This window comes from Mus musculus, chromosome 2 (assembly GCF_000001635.26).
Source record: "Mus musculus strain C57BL/6J chromosome 2, GRCm38.p6 C57BL/6J".
In the NCBI taxonomy this organism is placed as follows: Eukaryota; Metazoa; Chordata; class Mammalia; order Rodentia; family Muridae; genus Mus; species Mus musculus.
In genome coordinates this window covers 70,265,343-70,280,693 of record NC_000068.7, presented here as the reverse complement: position 1 = coordinate 70,280,693, position 15,351 = coordinate 70,265,343, and the positions used below count along the sequence as shown (strand labels likewise).

The 15,351-nt window shown below is 44.3% G+C and overlaps 1 protein-coding gene across 12 annotated transcripts in view; it reads right to left on the bottom strand.

The window, feature by feature from the left end:
• Myo3b (myosin IIIB) overlaps window positions 1-15,351 on the bottom strand; it is a 390,070-nt gene that overhangs the window by 148,502 nt on the left and 226,217 nt on the right. The window contains exon 23 of one of the 12 annotated variants that reach the window (XM_017319045.1): window positions 15,266-15,303. The exons of the other annotated variants lie outside the window; for them this stretch is intronic. Coding sequence (XP_017174534.1) covers window positions 15,287-15,303 — 17 coding nt within the window. The 3' untranslated portion in view covers window positions 15,266-15,286. Of the gene's footprint in view, window positions 1-15,265; window positions 15,304-15,351 lie in introns of those variants that run through there. 12 annotated transcript variants of the gene reach the window in all.

The window sequence follows — 15,351 nt, the reverse complement described above, 5'->3', positions numbered from 1 at the left end:
TTGGTCTCGACAATGAGTATGGTCTACTGACACAAGGTGACCATGCCTACATGTAAAAATCCAAACTCCAAGATGTTCCAAGAGGCAAAAGCTCTGAGCTCTGATAGGATGCCACTGTGGACCCTCCCTACCCCACCTTGAACTGTGCTCCATGCACAAAACTGTACTGCAATTCTACCCGAGACTGAGCCCAGGGCATTGCGCATGCCACGGGTCAGCTCTGCTGCTGAATTACATCCCAGCTATATAACATAAAAACTTACTGTGTACATTGTGCAAAATAGGACTGGAGGTAAAACTCGAAGATCCTGGATTGGATCCCCAGCATCACACATACACATACAACATATGTATACAGTATATAATATTAGATAATTATATATAATAATATAGTATTATAGTTATATGTATAGTATCTTATAAAAAGATAGTATGTGTGTAATGCTGGGGATATATATTTATGTATATTTATATGTATACATATATATGTATATCTATATATCTACAACACTTAGCATGCACAAAGCCCACAGCTCAATCTCTAGTATAATAATAGTATAGGTTTGTGCATGGAATAATAAATATTATTCTTGTAATATAACATACATAATAGATAAATGTTATATTATATAGTGTTAGATAATAATTATATATAATACAATATTATAATTATATATAATATATGGAGAGTGTGGTATGTATATATGTGTATGATGTGGGGGATCAAATATATATGTATTTGATATATAGTATGTGAGATGTATACATACACATGTGTGTATATGTGTAACATATATACACATAAATGTGTCTATATATGTATATAACCTAGATCATAAATTTATGTGTATATACATACTAATACTATACACATATATGCATATGGTAGAAATTGCCTCCAGGGACTTTAACACATATATGTGGAACCTAAATCTTGTGTTTAGACTTGGTTACATCTCCCAGACAGCTCATTATGCAGATGCAAATATTCTCAAATCAAAATCTAAGATTTTGAAAATCTGAAATCTGAAAGGCTTCTGCTCCCATCCATGTGGACAAGTGACCATCAGACACATTATTATCATTTACTGTGAACAACTCATGTAGGACTTAAAGCACAGCATCAGCATCAAAGGTGAGAGAAGAGATCTTCCCACCAGCTCTGTGAGCATCCATTAGTAAAAAGCAAGCGTGAACAGACATGGGCCAGCTCTGGGCCACGCGCACACGTTCCTGTGGCTGGCCACGCACATGCTTTCCTGTGGCTTACCTTTGAGGAGCCTCTCAGGCTCTCTCTTTCCTTCCTGATCTACCCTCCACCCTTTCTTCACCAACTCCAGTGTGTGAAGATATTTGTTTGCATTTTTACTTCCGGAGCTATTTTGTGCAACAGAAGGCAGACTTGTCAATGAAAGGAAAGGCTGCGACGTGTGCTTATGCAAGATGCCCAAGATTTCAAAGTTTTCATGAGTCTAGCACAGAGATGTCCAAATGTTTTCTCTGGTGATATCTTCAGAGGCTAAACTGTGATTAATAGCCTGCAAAGAACCCTTTGAAGGAGGATTGGTGACATCAAAGTCGTAATCCGGGGTGGCAGGAGCTTTATAATGAGTGGGAAGCATTTTAACACATTTCAAAGGATTTACAACACAAATAAACAATAGATCCCAGACACCAGGCCTGCTACACACACCTTCCAGAAACATAACCTATAAGAACTTTCCATTTTCATTTATATGTAAATACGGTTTTTCACACTCCTTTCAAATGGTAAGCATCCTTGGAGCTTCACCCCGACAGCACCTTCACACTGATCACCCCTTCTGACCCTGTGCTTCTGGGAAACTGTGATTACCAATGTTTCCTGGGTGGGGTGCGATCCTTGAGAAGAGGCAGTGATCCAATTGAGATTCTATGCAGGAATCTGAAGTAGGGCTTAAAGGCTCCCACCCCATTCTCCTGCTTCCTGCCTAACTGAAGGATTTTCACCTTCAGTTACCTCATAAGAATTGTCCCAAATGCGTGGCCATTGGTTTCTGTAATTCCACAGACTTCAGTGCCCTCTGCTGCCCCATCAGGCTGTCCGAGTTTGCTGCAGGGCACTGGCAGCCCAGAGCCAGCCCATGCCAACGTGAAAACTGCACCTTCCTGTCTGTCGATCCTACCAAAGGCCTGTGCTGAACCTGTCTCTGGTGCGGCTTTGTTTGAGGGAGTCTTCTATCCAAGTTAATGGCGGATGCTCCCTGGAAGGAACCTTTTTGAAGGTTCTCTCAGTTCTTTCACTGAAAGTATCAGCAAAGATTGATGAGAGAGAGAGTTCTATACACCCCACTTCCACATCTCCCTACACCCCACTTCCACATCTCCCTACACCCCACTTCTACAGCTCCCTACACCCCACTTCCACAGCTCCCTACACCCCACTTCCACCGCTCCCTATACCCCACTTCCACAGCTCCCTACACCCCACTTCCACAGCTCCCTACAGCCCACTTCCACAGTTCCCTATGCCCCACTTCCACAGCTCCCTACACCCCGCTTCCACAGCTCCCTACACCCCACTTCCTCAGCTCCCTTGCTGCTTTCACCTGCCTGGCCTGATGTTGGATGATCCCTACCTAATCCTAATGGAGAGTCTCACTTGGAATGACCTAACAGATTCAAACTTGATTTCTCAACTAATCTGACCTTGGTTCCTTCCTCCAAAGCTTTGGCCTTCCTTCCTGGCCAGAATCATAGTTTGTGCTGACACTGTGTGGGGAGCCCCCGGGGCAGACCTGTGCCTCTGTGAGGATTGCAATGACTTCAAATCTACTCACTGAAAGTTTCTAAGTCGGTTGCTAATAAAACATAAGGAGATAAATTCAGTAGTTGCGTAAAACATATTATAATATTTCATATGTTAGAAGATACTTACAATATCTTTCTATAACCATCTAAATCTGTAACAAGGACTTGTAGATTTGATACATGGAGGAAATTTAAAATAGCCACAGAATTTGGATAGCAGGAGCCCAAGGAGCAGAGAATGTGAACTATTAGATTTTGTCCTTGGTGGATTTTTTTTCTTTCTCCCTGGCATTTATCTATGACTTTAGGTATTGATATTAATAAATAGGCAGAGTGGGTGCACAAGTTCCCTGCCCATTTAGGCATCGCTAAATCCCTCATGAAGGGAGAATCGATGGTTATTTGGGAAGAAGTCATCATTTTGTGGAGTAAAGGAACAGAAAAGAAATAAGAAACCAGCCTGCCTGTGCCACACCTGCTCAACTGAAAGAAATGTAGAGAACTGTAACTCCTGCAGCGAGCCCGGAGGTGGAGACAGAAGAACCATCTGGAATCTCCTAGGCCACGTGGCTTGCAGGCTGTAGCATGGCGGAGGTAGGAGAGCCTGCCTTACCACGAGGGGCCGGAGAGTACTGGTTCATAAAAGCCATGCTCTGACTTCCACACATTTACCACGGCGAACACAGTCAGGCACACATCCGTCACACGAGCACTAACAGTAATGAGTGGATGAACTGGAAAGGAGGACAGACACAGAAAACTCAGTTTTCTGACCATACAACTTTATCTTTATGATACCTGTGGGAAATTCAGAATCCTAAAAAAAACAGCTTTGCTGGTTTTATACTGCTTTAGGATAACTTTTTTTCTTCAAATTGACTTATGTTATATGCATGAATATTTTGTCTGCATGAATGCTTGCTTGTTCATCATGTGCACACCTAGTGCTTCCTCAGAGGTCAGAAGATGACATCAGATCCCCTCGAAGTGGAGCTATGCCTGGTGTGAGCCATCATTTAGGAGCTGGGAACCAAACCCAGGTAGATCCTCAAGAAGTGCATTTAACCACTGAACCGTCCTTCCAGCTCCTGTTTTGTCTTTTAGTTGTCTGACATCTTAAAGGATTTTTGCATAATTAATAACTCTAGACCATGTCCTTAAAGGAACCCAAGCCAAAGCTTTCTCTGATGTCCCAGTCAGCTTGAAATGGGAGATCTGTCATTTAATAATGTTCAAACTATTCTCACTTCTATAAACAGGATGCAATTAATTACTGAGCGGACAATTAAGGAGGAGGGAAGAAGGAGGAGGAGAGAAGAGGAGGAGGATGAGGAAGAGGAGGAGGAGGGGGAGGAGGAGGAGGAGGAGGAGGAGGAGGAGGAGGAGGAGGAGGAGGAGGAGGAGGAGGAAGCAGCTATAGAGAGCAAAAGCTAGCAGAAGTTACCTACCTGACAGGCATTGTAATTCAATGTTAACCTCAGGGGCTAAAGTTAGTCTATACACTCCAGGTCCTCTCAGTTCAAGGCAGATGTGCTGCCTTATATTAATATTAATCTCTAGGGATGCAGAAATGATTCCATTTCTTTTAGATATCTTTTAAAAATAACCACTAATTTTTATTTCTCTTCCTCTTCATTTATTTGAAAATGCTTTTCAGTGCCTGGTTGTACTGGCTAGTTTTGTGTCAACTTGACACAGCTGGAGTTACCACAGAGAAAGGAGCTTCAGTTGAGGAAGTGCCTCCATGAGATCCAACTGTAAGGCATTTCCTCAATTAGTGATCAAGGGGGAAAGGCCCCTTGTGGGTGGGACCATCCCTGGACTGGTAGCCTTGGGTTCTATAAGAGAGCAGGCTGAGCAAGCCAGGGGAAGCAAGCCAGTAAAGAACATTCCTCCATGGACTCTGCATCAGCTCCTGCTTTCTGACCTGCTTGAGTTCCAGTCCTGACTTCCTTGGTGATGAACAGCAATGTGGAAAGTGTAAGCTGAATAAACCCTTTCCTCCTCAACTTGTTTCTTGGTCATGATGTGTGTGCAGGAATAGAAACCCTGACTAAGACACAGGTATAAGACTTGTAAACTGGGGTTGGAGAAATAACTCAACACTTCAGAGCACCATCTGCTCTTCCAGAGAATCCAGGTTCAATTCCCAGCACCCACAAGGCAGCTCACAACTGTCTGTAACTCCAGTTCCAGGGGATCTGGCAACCTCATAGAGACATACATGCAGACAAAAACACCAATGCACATGTTGTCAAAGACAAAAAAAGTTCCTTAATGATGCCACATGGAAAACTACTCAGGCAACTAACTAACATGATGCCTCTGACTTCCCTTGTCTTCTAAGGTTCTTGGGGCAAGCACTAAATCCATTCACTTTCGTTCTATGCCCAGCATTCATCTATATATATGTGTGTGTGGGTCTCAGAGCAAACAATAAATGTGTGTGAGTGCACACATGAATGAATTGTGTGGCGCTGAATTTTACTTACAAGGCACTCCAAGTCCTCAGAACCCCAAGCTCCTCTCCCTTCCCTCCACATGTCTTGAGCTCTTTGCTGGTCTCTGGGCCTGCTTTTGTATTTCAGATCCTTTGCTTGGGCTGTGAGATGCTTGCGTGGCAGAGAGGCCGTGGTTAAACATGTGACATCCATAGTCAAACCACCTGGGGTTTGTCTCAGACCTGCCACTTAAGAAGAAGGCTTGAGCCAGTTGCATGCTTTTACTACCCGGATTTGATCATCTAGAGAGCTGGCTAGATGCTGGCTGTGCCTGGGGAAGCGAGTGGTCCTGTTCAGGTTATGGTTAACACGGTTGAAATGCAGCAGAGATGCAGGTGTTGTTGGCAGCCCCGAGATCGATGGGAGGAAGCCACGTGAGACCTCTGGGGCTCCGGTTGGTCAAGTGCTAGTTGAAGCTAAACATGGCCAAGTCATCATTTCTCCATCAGACATTTTGGGAGTTATGAAAAGGCTATCAATTAAGGGTTCCAGCTAAGAAGAGTTTTATGGAAGATCCATTTTTTTCTATTGCCTTGGGGTCATTAATGTTGAGCTGGACAATTAATTAGGAAATAAGAATTAAATAAATTGAGGACTTAAGGGTTGGGAGCTTACATTATTATTTCCCTGTTTATCTTTTGAAGGTGTGCACCTTTTAAAAGCTAGAAATCATAAACTACCAGCAACACACAGAATTTATAGCATTGTTTAACGTCACTTTGCTTTAAAATTTCTGGAGAATAAGGAAATAACTGCGGAAATTAGATTACTTTTCTTCACTTAACTACCAGTATTTACTAAGTATTTTACTATGTTGCTGACATGAGGCTAAGGGTCTAAAAGTAATTACTTAGTACAACAAGGCCACAAAGAAGGAAACTGAGGCACAAGGTCCGAAAGCTCAAGGTCAGAGCCCTGAGCAGCTAAGCAATTACCAGACACCCCCCCCCCCCCCAGTGTCTCCCCTGTCTGAATTTAACCCTGGTTGTTTCGGGCATTTTGATATTATAAGCAAACCACCGAATGGCTGATGAAATTGTTGGAACTGGTCGTATCCCACAGATGATCTGAACTGGGGAGGGCCACTTACAGACAAAAATCACATCAGCCAAATGCAGGTCCCAGTGAGTACCTGGAAATCAGTCGGCATGCTTGAGCTAAACCTTGTCAACTAGAAGAGAGTTCATCTGCTGTCTTTATAATTTGAACTACCCCTGTGGGGTGTGAAGAAGAGACCCCATTCTATTAATATTGGATCTTAAAAATCTCAGTGGTCCTCTCTCCCAGCCTCCTACCCTCCAGTTCAGCTGAGCAACATTTAATTTCATTTAGGGACCTCTCACATATGCAAGCCAGTAAAGTTCATAATTGCTACTTTGTTACTCTGCACAGCTGGGGTTTACAGCTTCGCTTTGCACATACTGGGACCAAAGCAAAGCGATTAACTTTATATGTATTGAACATATGGACCAGACTGTTAGAAGATGGTCTTGGGTGCTGAAGGGAAAGAATACAGACTCTATGAACATGACCCAGATTCCTGAGGGATGGGGTGGAGTGTGAAATTTTGATCCGTAGCTAAGTAGAGACAATAAAATTACAATGCCTTTGTTTCTAGTTTACTGTCTTAAAGGGGTCTGAGGTTAGCTTTTAGGAAGGTGGGGAGAAGTGAGCTGAAAGCTACACTATAAAGAGATTTTATAGTGGAATAAATTACTAAACTATAGGGCTGTGGGACCTTTCCTCCAGTGTGAGCTATGAAAATATAAAATAAATAGAAAAATAAAAGGATTCTTACATCTTAAACAGAAACATTTTTCTTTTCTATGAATGAGAATGCTGGCAGACAAAGATGGAAATAATTATTTTATATATTTCTGACTATTTTAAAAATCAGAGGTGCTATATTTGGTATACATGACAGGACCATTAAAGAAATAAAGCAAAATGGCCCTAAATTGAACTGCCACTAAATACAAAGGTGCTTCCCTAATGGATTTCAGAGCAATGCAGAGGATGTTCATAAGGGTGTGGACAGGGGTGAAGCTGGCTCTCAACATACACTAATTTTTCTAGTATCAGGGCCCTTTTTGAAACTCATTATTAATACTTGTTTTAGGTTTTGTTTATGTTTGGTTGGTTGGTTGGGTTATGGTTTTGTTTTGTCTGTTTTGTGTTTTTTATTTTTTAAAGACAGGGTTTCTATGTGTAGCTCTGGCGGTTCATAGAACTTGCTCTGTAGAAAAGGCTGGCCTTGAACTCACAGAGATCCGCGTGCCTCTACCTCCTGGGTGCTAGGTTTAAAGGTGTGCGCTACCACAAAGGGCTTTGTTTTTGTTTGTTTGTTTGTTTCTTTGTTTGTTTTGTTTTGTTTTCTCTCTCCTAAGATGGGGCAGCATTGGAAACCTCTCTAGAACTGGGAATACTAGAGGAACTTTGGAAGGCAGATTTCAGCTCACCATTGGCAGAGAGTTCTAGATGAAGAAGACAGGAGGGAAAGGCTGGAGATCTGCAGCGTCTCAGTGGGAACCACAGACTTTCTACCCTTAGATGTTTGCATACAAAAATACATTACGATCTGTAAGATCCATCTAGGTATTTCTGTAGTAAGGATGCTTTGGGACTTTCATAATCAATATTATACCCGTTTTTTTTTTTTTTTTTTTTTTTTTTTGATCATGAAAATCTCTTACTTGGAGCTGGCAGTCACTAAAGGCCACCCACATAAAAGCCATTGAGCCAGCGTATGCTTGTAGTACCAACACTGGAGAGCTGGGGGGCAAGAAGGATCCAGCAGCTTCCTGAGGGGCCATTCTAGCTGAATTGGTAGTAAGCTCCAGGTTCAGTGAGAGACACTGTCTCAAAAAATAAGGTGGAAGCCAGGCACGGTGGCATACACAGGGGAGGCAGAGGCAGGTGGATCTCAGTGAGTTCGAGGCCTGCCTGGTCTACAGAGTGAATTCTAGGACAGCCAGGGCTACACAGAGAAACCCTGTCTTGAAAACCAAAATCAACCAACTAAGTAAATGTGGGGAAGCTATTGAGATCAAGGAAGATATTCAATGTTGGCCTCAGGGACGCATACATCCATTCCGGCACATGCAGAAGCGAGTGTACCTGCACACACAGAGACACACACAGGCACACACACCCTTCCATTCATCTTGAATTCCTTCAGATCTCATAATTCCTTTATTTCATGAAGCTTTGAAAAGCACCATTTCATATTGAAAATCCTAGACATGTCTATGTGTGACGAAAGCCATAAAAGAGTTACACTTTTCTGGAACTCTGTGAAACAATAATTTCTCTTACACATTGGGAAATGGTTAAAAAAATCAGTATATATACATATATATCTTCTATAAAAATATATGATATATAAATATAAAAATTATTTATATACATATATGTTCTATAAAATATGATATATGAATATAAAATTATATATATACACACACATACATGATAAACAACAAAAACAAGGATCCTAAAAGACAACTCAGTGGTTAAGGACATTTGCTGGTCTTTTAGAGTTTAACTCCCAGCACCCACAATGGGCAGCTCATACCTACCTGTGAGTCCAGCTCCAGGGGGTTTGACACCCTCCTTCTGACCTCCAGAGGCACCTGTCCACACATGGTGTACTCTCATATACACACATATAATTTAAAGCATAAATACATTTAGAAAGAAGAGACTCCACAGCACCCTTCTGTCCCATCATCTGACCTTTCCTCCTGGAGAACCACTGTGACCTTGATGTGTCTGCATTTCTCTCTGAGAACAAGTCTGAGGCGCTTCTGTGGCAGGGCAATGATTCCCCACAGTCACACCAGTCACACAGTGGCCACTGAGCTTGTAAAATGTGGCTGGACTTAACTGAGATGTGCCTTAAGTGTAAAGACACTCGAGAGTTTGAAGATACTACCAAAACGTAAAAGACATCATTTTACACTGATTATATGTTAAATAATATTTTCATCTACGAATTAAATATGTGACTGAGATTAATTTTATGTATTTCCTTTTACTTCTTAACATGTTCCATTCTTCTCTAAGAAAATCCAACTGACATTTCAAACCACAGGGACCTAAGTTGACACCTGGAGATAGGTAGGGGTCCCTTCTAATTGAAGCTTTACTTGGTGCAAAGTCCCTCAGCAGAAGTAGAAGCTGGGGCCAGATCCTGGTTCAGGGGCTTCTCAGACAACCTAGCTGATCAGGTGGGAGAGGCTGCATACAGAATTTTAAGAGGAAAAGAGGAAAGAAGCATTAAAACTTCTGTACGTGGAGAAGAGAAACCAAAGCCTAAAGGCATGGAGGTGGATAATTTCAAGAGTTACTTTCTTCACCCCACTGTACCACCCTCTTGGTCTTGTGGAATCTAATGAAGACCAGATCCTTATGGACAAGTACTGAAAGCCATTAACAAGCAGAGAAAGAGCCAGGAGAGTGTGGGGTCTCTCCTGTGGCTATGGACTCTGCTTCATCCTCCAGCTTACCCAGCCCATGGAGGCTGGGGCCCTAGGGAACTTATAGACCTCTGAAGCCCCAGGCCAGACGGACCCTGAGCAGTGATCTGGGGTGTGTGCTCATGTCTACCCAGATGTGCCGCCCTCACATTTGCCATTATAAGATGGCACTGACAGCTGTGTTCTAAGTGGTAAACATAGTCTGCACACATGCAGGGGCAGTTTTCCCACCATGTGTTCTGCCTTTCCCGTGATGACAACTGGGCCGATGGGCTGCAGCCAATCAGGGAGTAATACATCCTAGGTGGAGGATAATTCTCCTTAAAAAGGGATGGGGTTTCGCCATTTGCTGGCTTGCGGGCTTGCTCTCTTGCTTCTTGCTCTCTTGCTTCTTGCTCTCTTGCTTCCTGCACCCTGGCTCCTGAAGATGTAAGAAATAAAGCTTTGCCGCAGAAGATTCTGGTCTGTGGTGTTCTTCCTGGCCGGTCGTGAGAACGCGTCTAATAACAATTGGTGCCGAAACCCGGGTGTGGCGGGTGTGGCGGCAGTCCCAAAGGCGCCAGGGACTGTAGCTAAGTCATATGACTTGCACCTGACTTCCTCATATAAGACACAAACATCTTGAGTGCTGCGCAGGTGTACCAGGATACAGGTGAATCCAATTTGGTGGAGATATGCCCCTGCTGCCCTGATTAGCTGAAGCTGCATGCCTGGTGAGGTGGCGTGGCCTGCTGTGCGTGGATGGGAACTGAAAGTATAAAAGAGTGAGAGGCCCAGGCTAGAGGGAGGATTATTATTCAAGAGAGGATTACTATTAGTGGGGAGATATAAAAACAAGGGAGATATAAAAACAAGGGAGATAAAAACAAGGGAGATATAAAAACAAGGGAGATATAAAAACGAGGGAGATATAAACAAGGGAGATATAAACAAGGGAGATATAAACAGGGGAGATATAAACAAGGGAGATATAAACAGGGGAGATATAAACAAGGGAGATATAAACAAGGGAGATATAAAAACAAGGGAGATATAAACAAGAAGAAACAGGACTGAATAAACGTGTGCAGAAGGATCCTGTTGCAGCATCGTTCTTCCTGGCCTGTTGAGCGCGCGCAACAATTGGTGCCGAAACCCGGGACGAGAAAAAACTCGGGACTGGCGCAAGGAAGATCCCTCATTCCAGAACCAGAACTGCGGGTCGCGGTAATAAAGGTTCCCGTAAAGCAGACTGTTAAGAAGGATTCAACTGTATGAATTCAGAACTTTTCAGCTGGGGAACGAGAGTACCAGTGAGTACAGCTTTACGAGGTAAGTCTGATCTTGAACTTTCTAACGAAATTCAAGACAGTCTATCAGAAGTAAAGTGGAATATGTTTGGCCTTGAATTTTTTCTGGTGTTAGGAGCCCTTTTGTTCCTTTTCACATGTTATCAAGTGGTTAAGATAGGGAGGATTCTAGATGAAATTCAGGACAAGCTATCAGAAGTAAAGCGGGGAGAGAGAGTAGGAGCAAAGAGGAAATATGGTACACAAAATAAGTATACAGGCCTTTCCAAGGGTCTTGAACCCGAGGAAAAGTTAAGGTTAGGTAGGAATACCTGGAGAGAGATTAGAAGAAAAAGAGGAAAAAGGGAAAAGAAGAAAGATCAATTAGCGGAGGTCTCTAGGAAAAGGAGCCTGTGCTCATCGCTGGATGGGCTCGGGAAGCCAGCTCTTAGTAGCTCTGAAGCAGGTGAAGAATCCTCCTCTGAGGAAACAGACTGGGAGGAAGAAGCAGCCCATTACCAGCCAGCTAATTGGTCAAGAAAAAAGCCAAAAGCGGCTGGCGAAAGCCAGCGTACTGTTCAACCTCAGGGCAGTCGGCTTCAAGGTCCGCCCTATGCGGAGTCCCCGCCCTGCGTAGTGCGTCAGCAATGCGCAGAGAGGCAGTGCGCAGAGAGGCAGTGCGCAGACTCATTCATTCCCAGAGAGGAACAAAGGAAAATACAACAGGCATTTCCGGTCTTTGAAGGAGCCGAGGGTGGGCGTGTCCACGCTCCGGTAGAATACTTACAAATTAAGGAAATTGCCGAGTCGGTTCGTAAATACGGAACCAATGCTAATTTTACCTTGGTGCAGTTAGACAGGCTCGCTGGCATGGCACTAACTCCTGCTGACTGGCAAACGGTTGTAAAAGCCGCTCTCCCTAGTATGGGCAAATATATGGAATGGAGAGCGCTTTGGCACGAAGCTGCACAAGCGCAGGCCCGAGCAAACGCAGCTGCTTTGACTCCAGAGCAGAGAGATTGGACTTTTGACTTGTTAACGGGTCAGGGAGCTTATTCTGCTGATCAGACAAACTACCATTGGGGAGCTTATGCCCAGATTTCTTCCACGGCTATTAGGGCCTGGAAGGCGCTCTCTCGAGCAGGTGAAACCACTGGTCAGTTAACAAAGATAATCCAGGGACCTCAGGAATCCTTCTCAGATTTTGTGGCCAGAATGACAGAGGCAGCAGAGCGTATTTTTGGAGAGTCAGAGCAAGCTGCGCCTCTGATAAAACAGCTAATCTATGAGCAAGCCACAAAGGAGTGCCGAGCAGCCATAGCCCCAAGAAAGAACAAAGGTTTACAAGACTGGCTCAGGGTTTGTCGGGAGCTTGGGGGACCTCTCACCAATGCAGGCTTAGCGGCTGCCATCCTTCAATCCCAAAAATGCTCCATGGGCAGAAATGATCGGAGGACATGTTTTAACTGCAGGAAGCCTGGGCATCATTGTGGGGAGCGGGTGTGGCGGCAGTCCCAAAGGCGCCAGGGACTGTAGCTAAGTCATATGATTGCAGAGCTCCAGGTAAACAGGGAGGGACTCTCACTCTTTGCTCTAAGTGTGGCAAGGGTTATCATAGAGCTGACCAGTGTCGCTCTGTGAGGGATATAAAGGGCAGAGTCCTTCCCCCACCTGATAGTCAATCAGCTTATGTGCCAAAAAACGGGTCATCGGGCCCTCGGTCCCAGGGCCCTCAAAGATATGGGAACCGGTTTGTCAGGACCCAGGAAGCAGTCAGAGAGGCGACCCAGGAAGACCCACAAGGGTGGACCTGCGTGCCGCCTCCGACTTCCTATTAATGCCTCAAATGAGTATTCAGCCGGTGCCAGTGGAGCCTATACCATCCTTGCCCCCGGGAACCATGGGCCTTATTCTCGGCCGGGGTTCACTCACCTTGCAGGGCTTAGTAGTCCACCCTGGAGTTATGGATTGTCAACATTCCCCTGAAATACAGGTCCTGTGCTCAAGCCCTAAGGGCGTTTTTTCTATTAGTAAAGGAGATAGGATAGCTCAGCTGCTGCTCCTCCCTGATAATACCAGGGAGAAATCTGCAGGACCTGAGATAAAGAAAATGGGCTCCTCAGGAAATGATTCTGCCTATTTGGTTGTATCTTTAAATGATAGACCTAAGCTCCGCCTTAAGATTAACGGAAAAGAGTTTGAAGGCATCCTTGATACCGGAGCAGATAAAAGTATAATCTCTACACATTGGTGGCCCAAAGCATGGCCCACCACAGAGTCATCTCATTCATTACAGGGCCTAGGATATCAATCATGTCCCACTATAAGCTCCATTGCCTTGACGTGGGAATCCTCTGAAGGGCAGCAAGGGAAATTCATACCTTATGTGCTCCCACTCCCGGTTGACCTCTGGGGAAGGGATATTATGCACCATTTGGGCCTTATTTTGTCTAATGAGAATGCCCCATCGGGAGGGTATTCAACTAAAGCAAAAAATATCATGGCAAAGATGGGTTATAAAGAAGGAAAAGGGTTAGGACATCAAGAACAGGGAAGGATAGAGCCTATCTTACCTAATGGAAACCAAGACAGACAGGGTCTGGGTTTTCCATAGCGGCCATTGGGGCAGCACGACCCATACCATGGAAAACAGGGGACCCAGTGTGGGTTCCTCAATGGCACCTATCCTCTGAAAAACTAGAAGCTGTGATTCAACTGGTAGAGGAACAATTAAAATTAGGCCATATTGAACCCTCTACCTCACCTTGGAATACTCCAATTTTTGTAATTAAGAAAAAGTCAGGAAAGTGGAGACTGCTCCATGACCTCAGAGCCATTAATGAGCAAATGAACTTATTTGACCCAGTACAGAGAGGTCTCATGCTGGTTAATCAACTCATAGATCTTGTCCAGATACAACTAGATGTATTATGACAAATAACTCAGCAGGGATGTGAACAAAAGTTTCCGGGATTGTGTGTTATTTCCATTCAGTATGTTAAATTTACTAGGGCAGCTAAATTGTCAAAAAGTCTTTTTCAGTATATGTTACAGAATTGGATGGCTGAATTTGAACAGATCCTTCGGGAATTGAGACTTCAGGTCAACTCCACGCGCTTGGACCTGTCGCTGACCAAAGGATTACCCAATTGGATCTCCTCAGCATTTTCTTTCTTTAAAAAATGGGTGGGATTAATATTATTTGAAGATACACTTTGCTGTGGATTAGTGTTGCTTCTTTGATTGGTCTGTAAGCTTAAGGCCCAAACTAGGAGAGACAAGGTGGTTATTGCCCAGGCGCTTGCAGGACTAGAACATGGAGCTTCCCCTGATATATCTATGCTTAGGCAATAGGTCGCTGGCCACTCAGCTCTTATATCCCATGAGGCTAGTCTCATTGCACGGGATAGAGTGAGTGTGCTTCAGCAGCCCGAGAGAGTTGCAAGGCTAAGCACTGCAGTAGAAAGGCTCTGCGGCACATATGAGCCTATTCTAGGGAGACATGTCATCTTTCAAGAAGGTTGAGTGTCCAAGTGTCCTTCTCTCCAGGCAAAACGACACAGGAGCAGGTCAGGGTTGCTCTGGGTAAAAGCCTGTGAGCCTAAGAGCTAATCCTGTACATGGCTCCTTTACCTGCACACTGGGGATTTGACCTCTATCTCCACTCTCATTAATATGGGTGGCCTATTGCTCTTATTAAAAGAAAAGGGGGATCTGTGAGGAGCCGCCCTCACATTTGCCATTATAAGATGGCACTGACAGCTGTGTTCTAAGTGGTAAACATAGTCTGCACACATGCAGGGGCAGTTTTCCCACCATGTGTTCTGCCTTTCCCGTGATGACAACTGGGCCGATGGGCTGCAGCCAATCAGGGAGTAATACATCCTAGGTGGAGGATAATTCTCCTTAAAAAGGGATGGGGTTTCGCCATTTGCTGGCTTGCTCTCTTGCTTCTTGCGGGCTTGCTCTCTTGCTTCTTGCGGGCTTGCTCTCTTGCACTCTGGCTCCTGAAGATGTAAGCAATAAAGCTTTGCCGCAGAAGATTCTGGTTTGTTGCGTCTTTCCTGGCCGGTCGTGAGAACGCGTCTAATAACAATTGGTGCGGAAACCCGGGAAAAGAAACATCTTCAGGCATGAGCGAAGACCCCCTGCTACAGGGAGGATTCAGAACTGCATAACGGGGAAGAAGGGGTTGATAAAGGTTCCCGTAAAACAGACTGTTGAGAAGGATCCGGCGTGGATTCAGAACTCTTCAGCTGGGGAACGGTACTGATGAAGAGAAAGAAGAAAGATGAAGACTGAATAAACTGCTGTTAG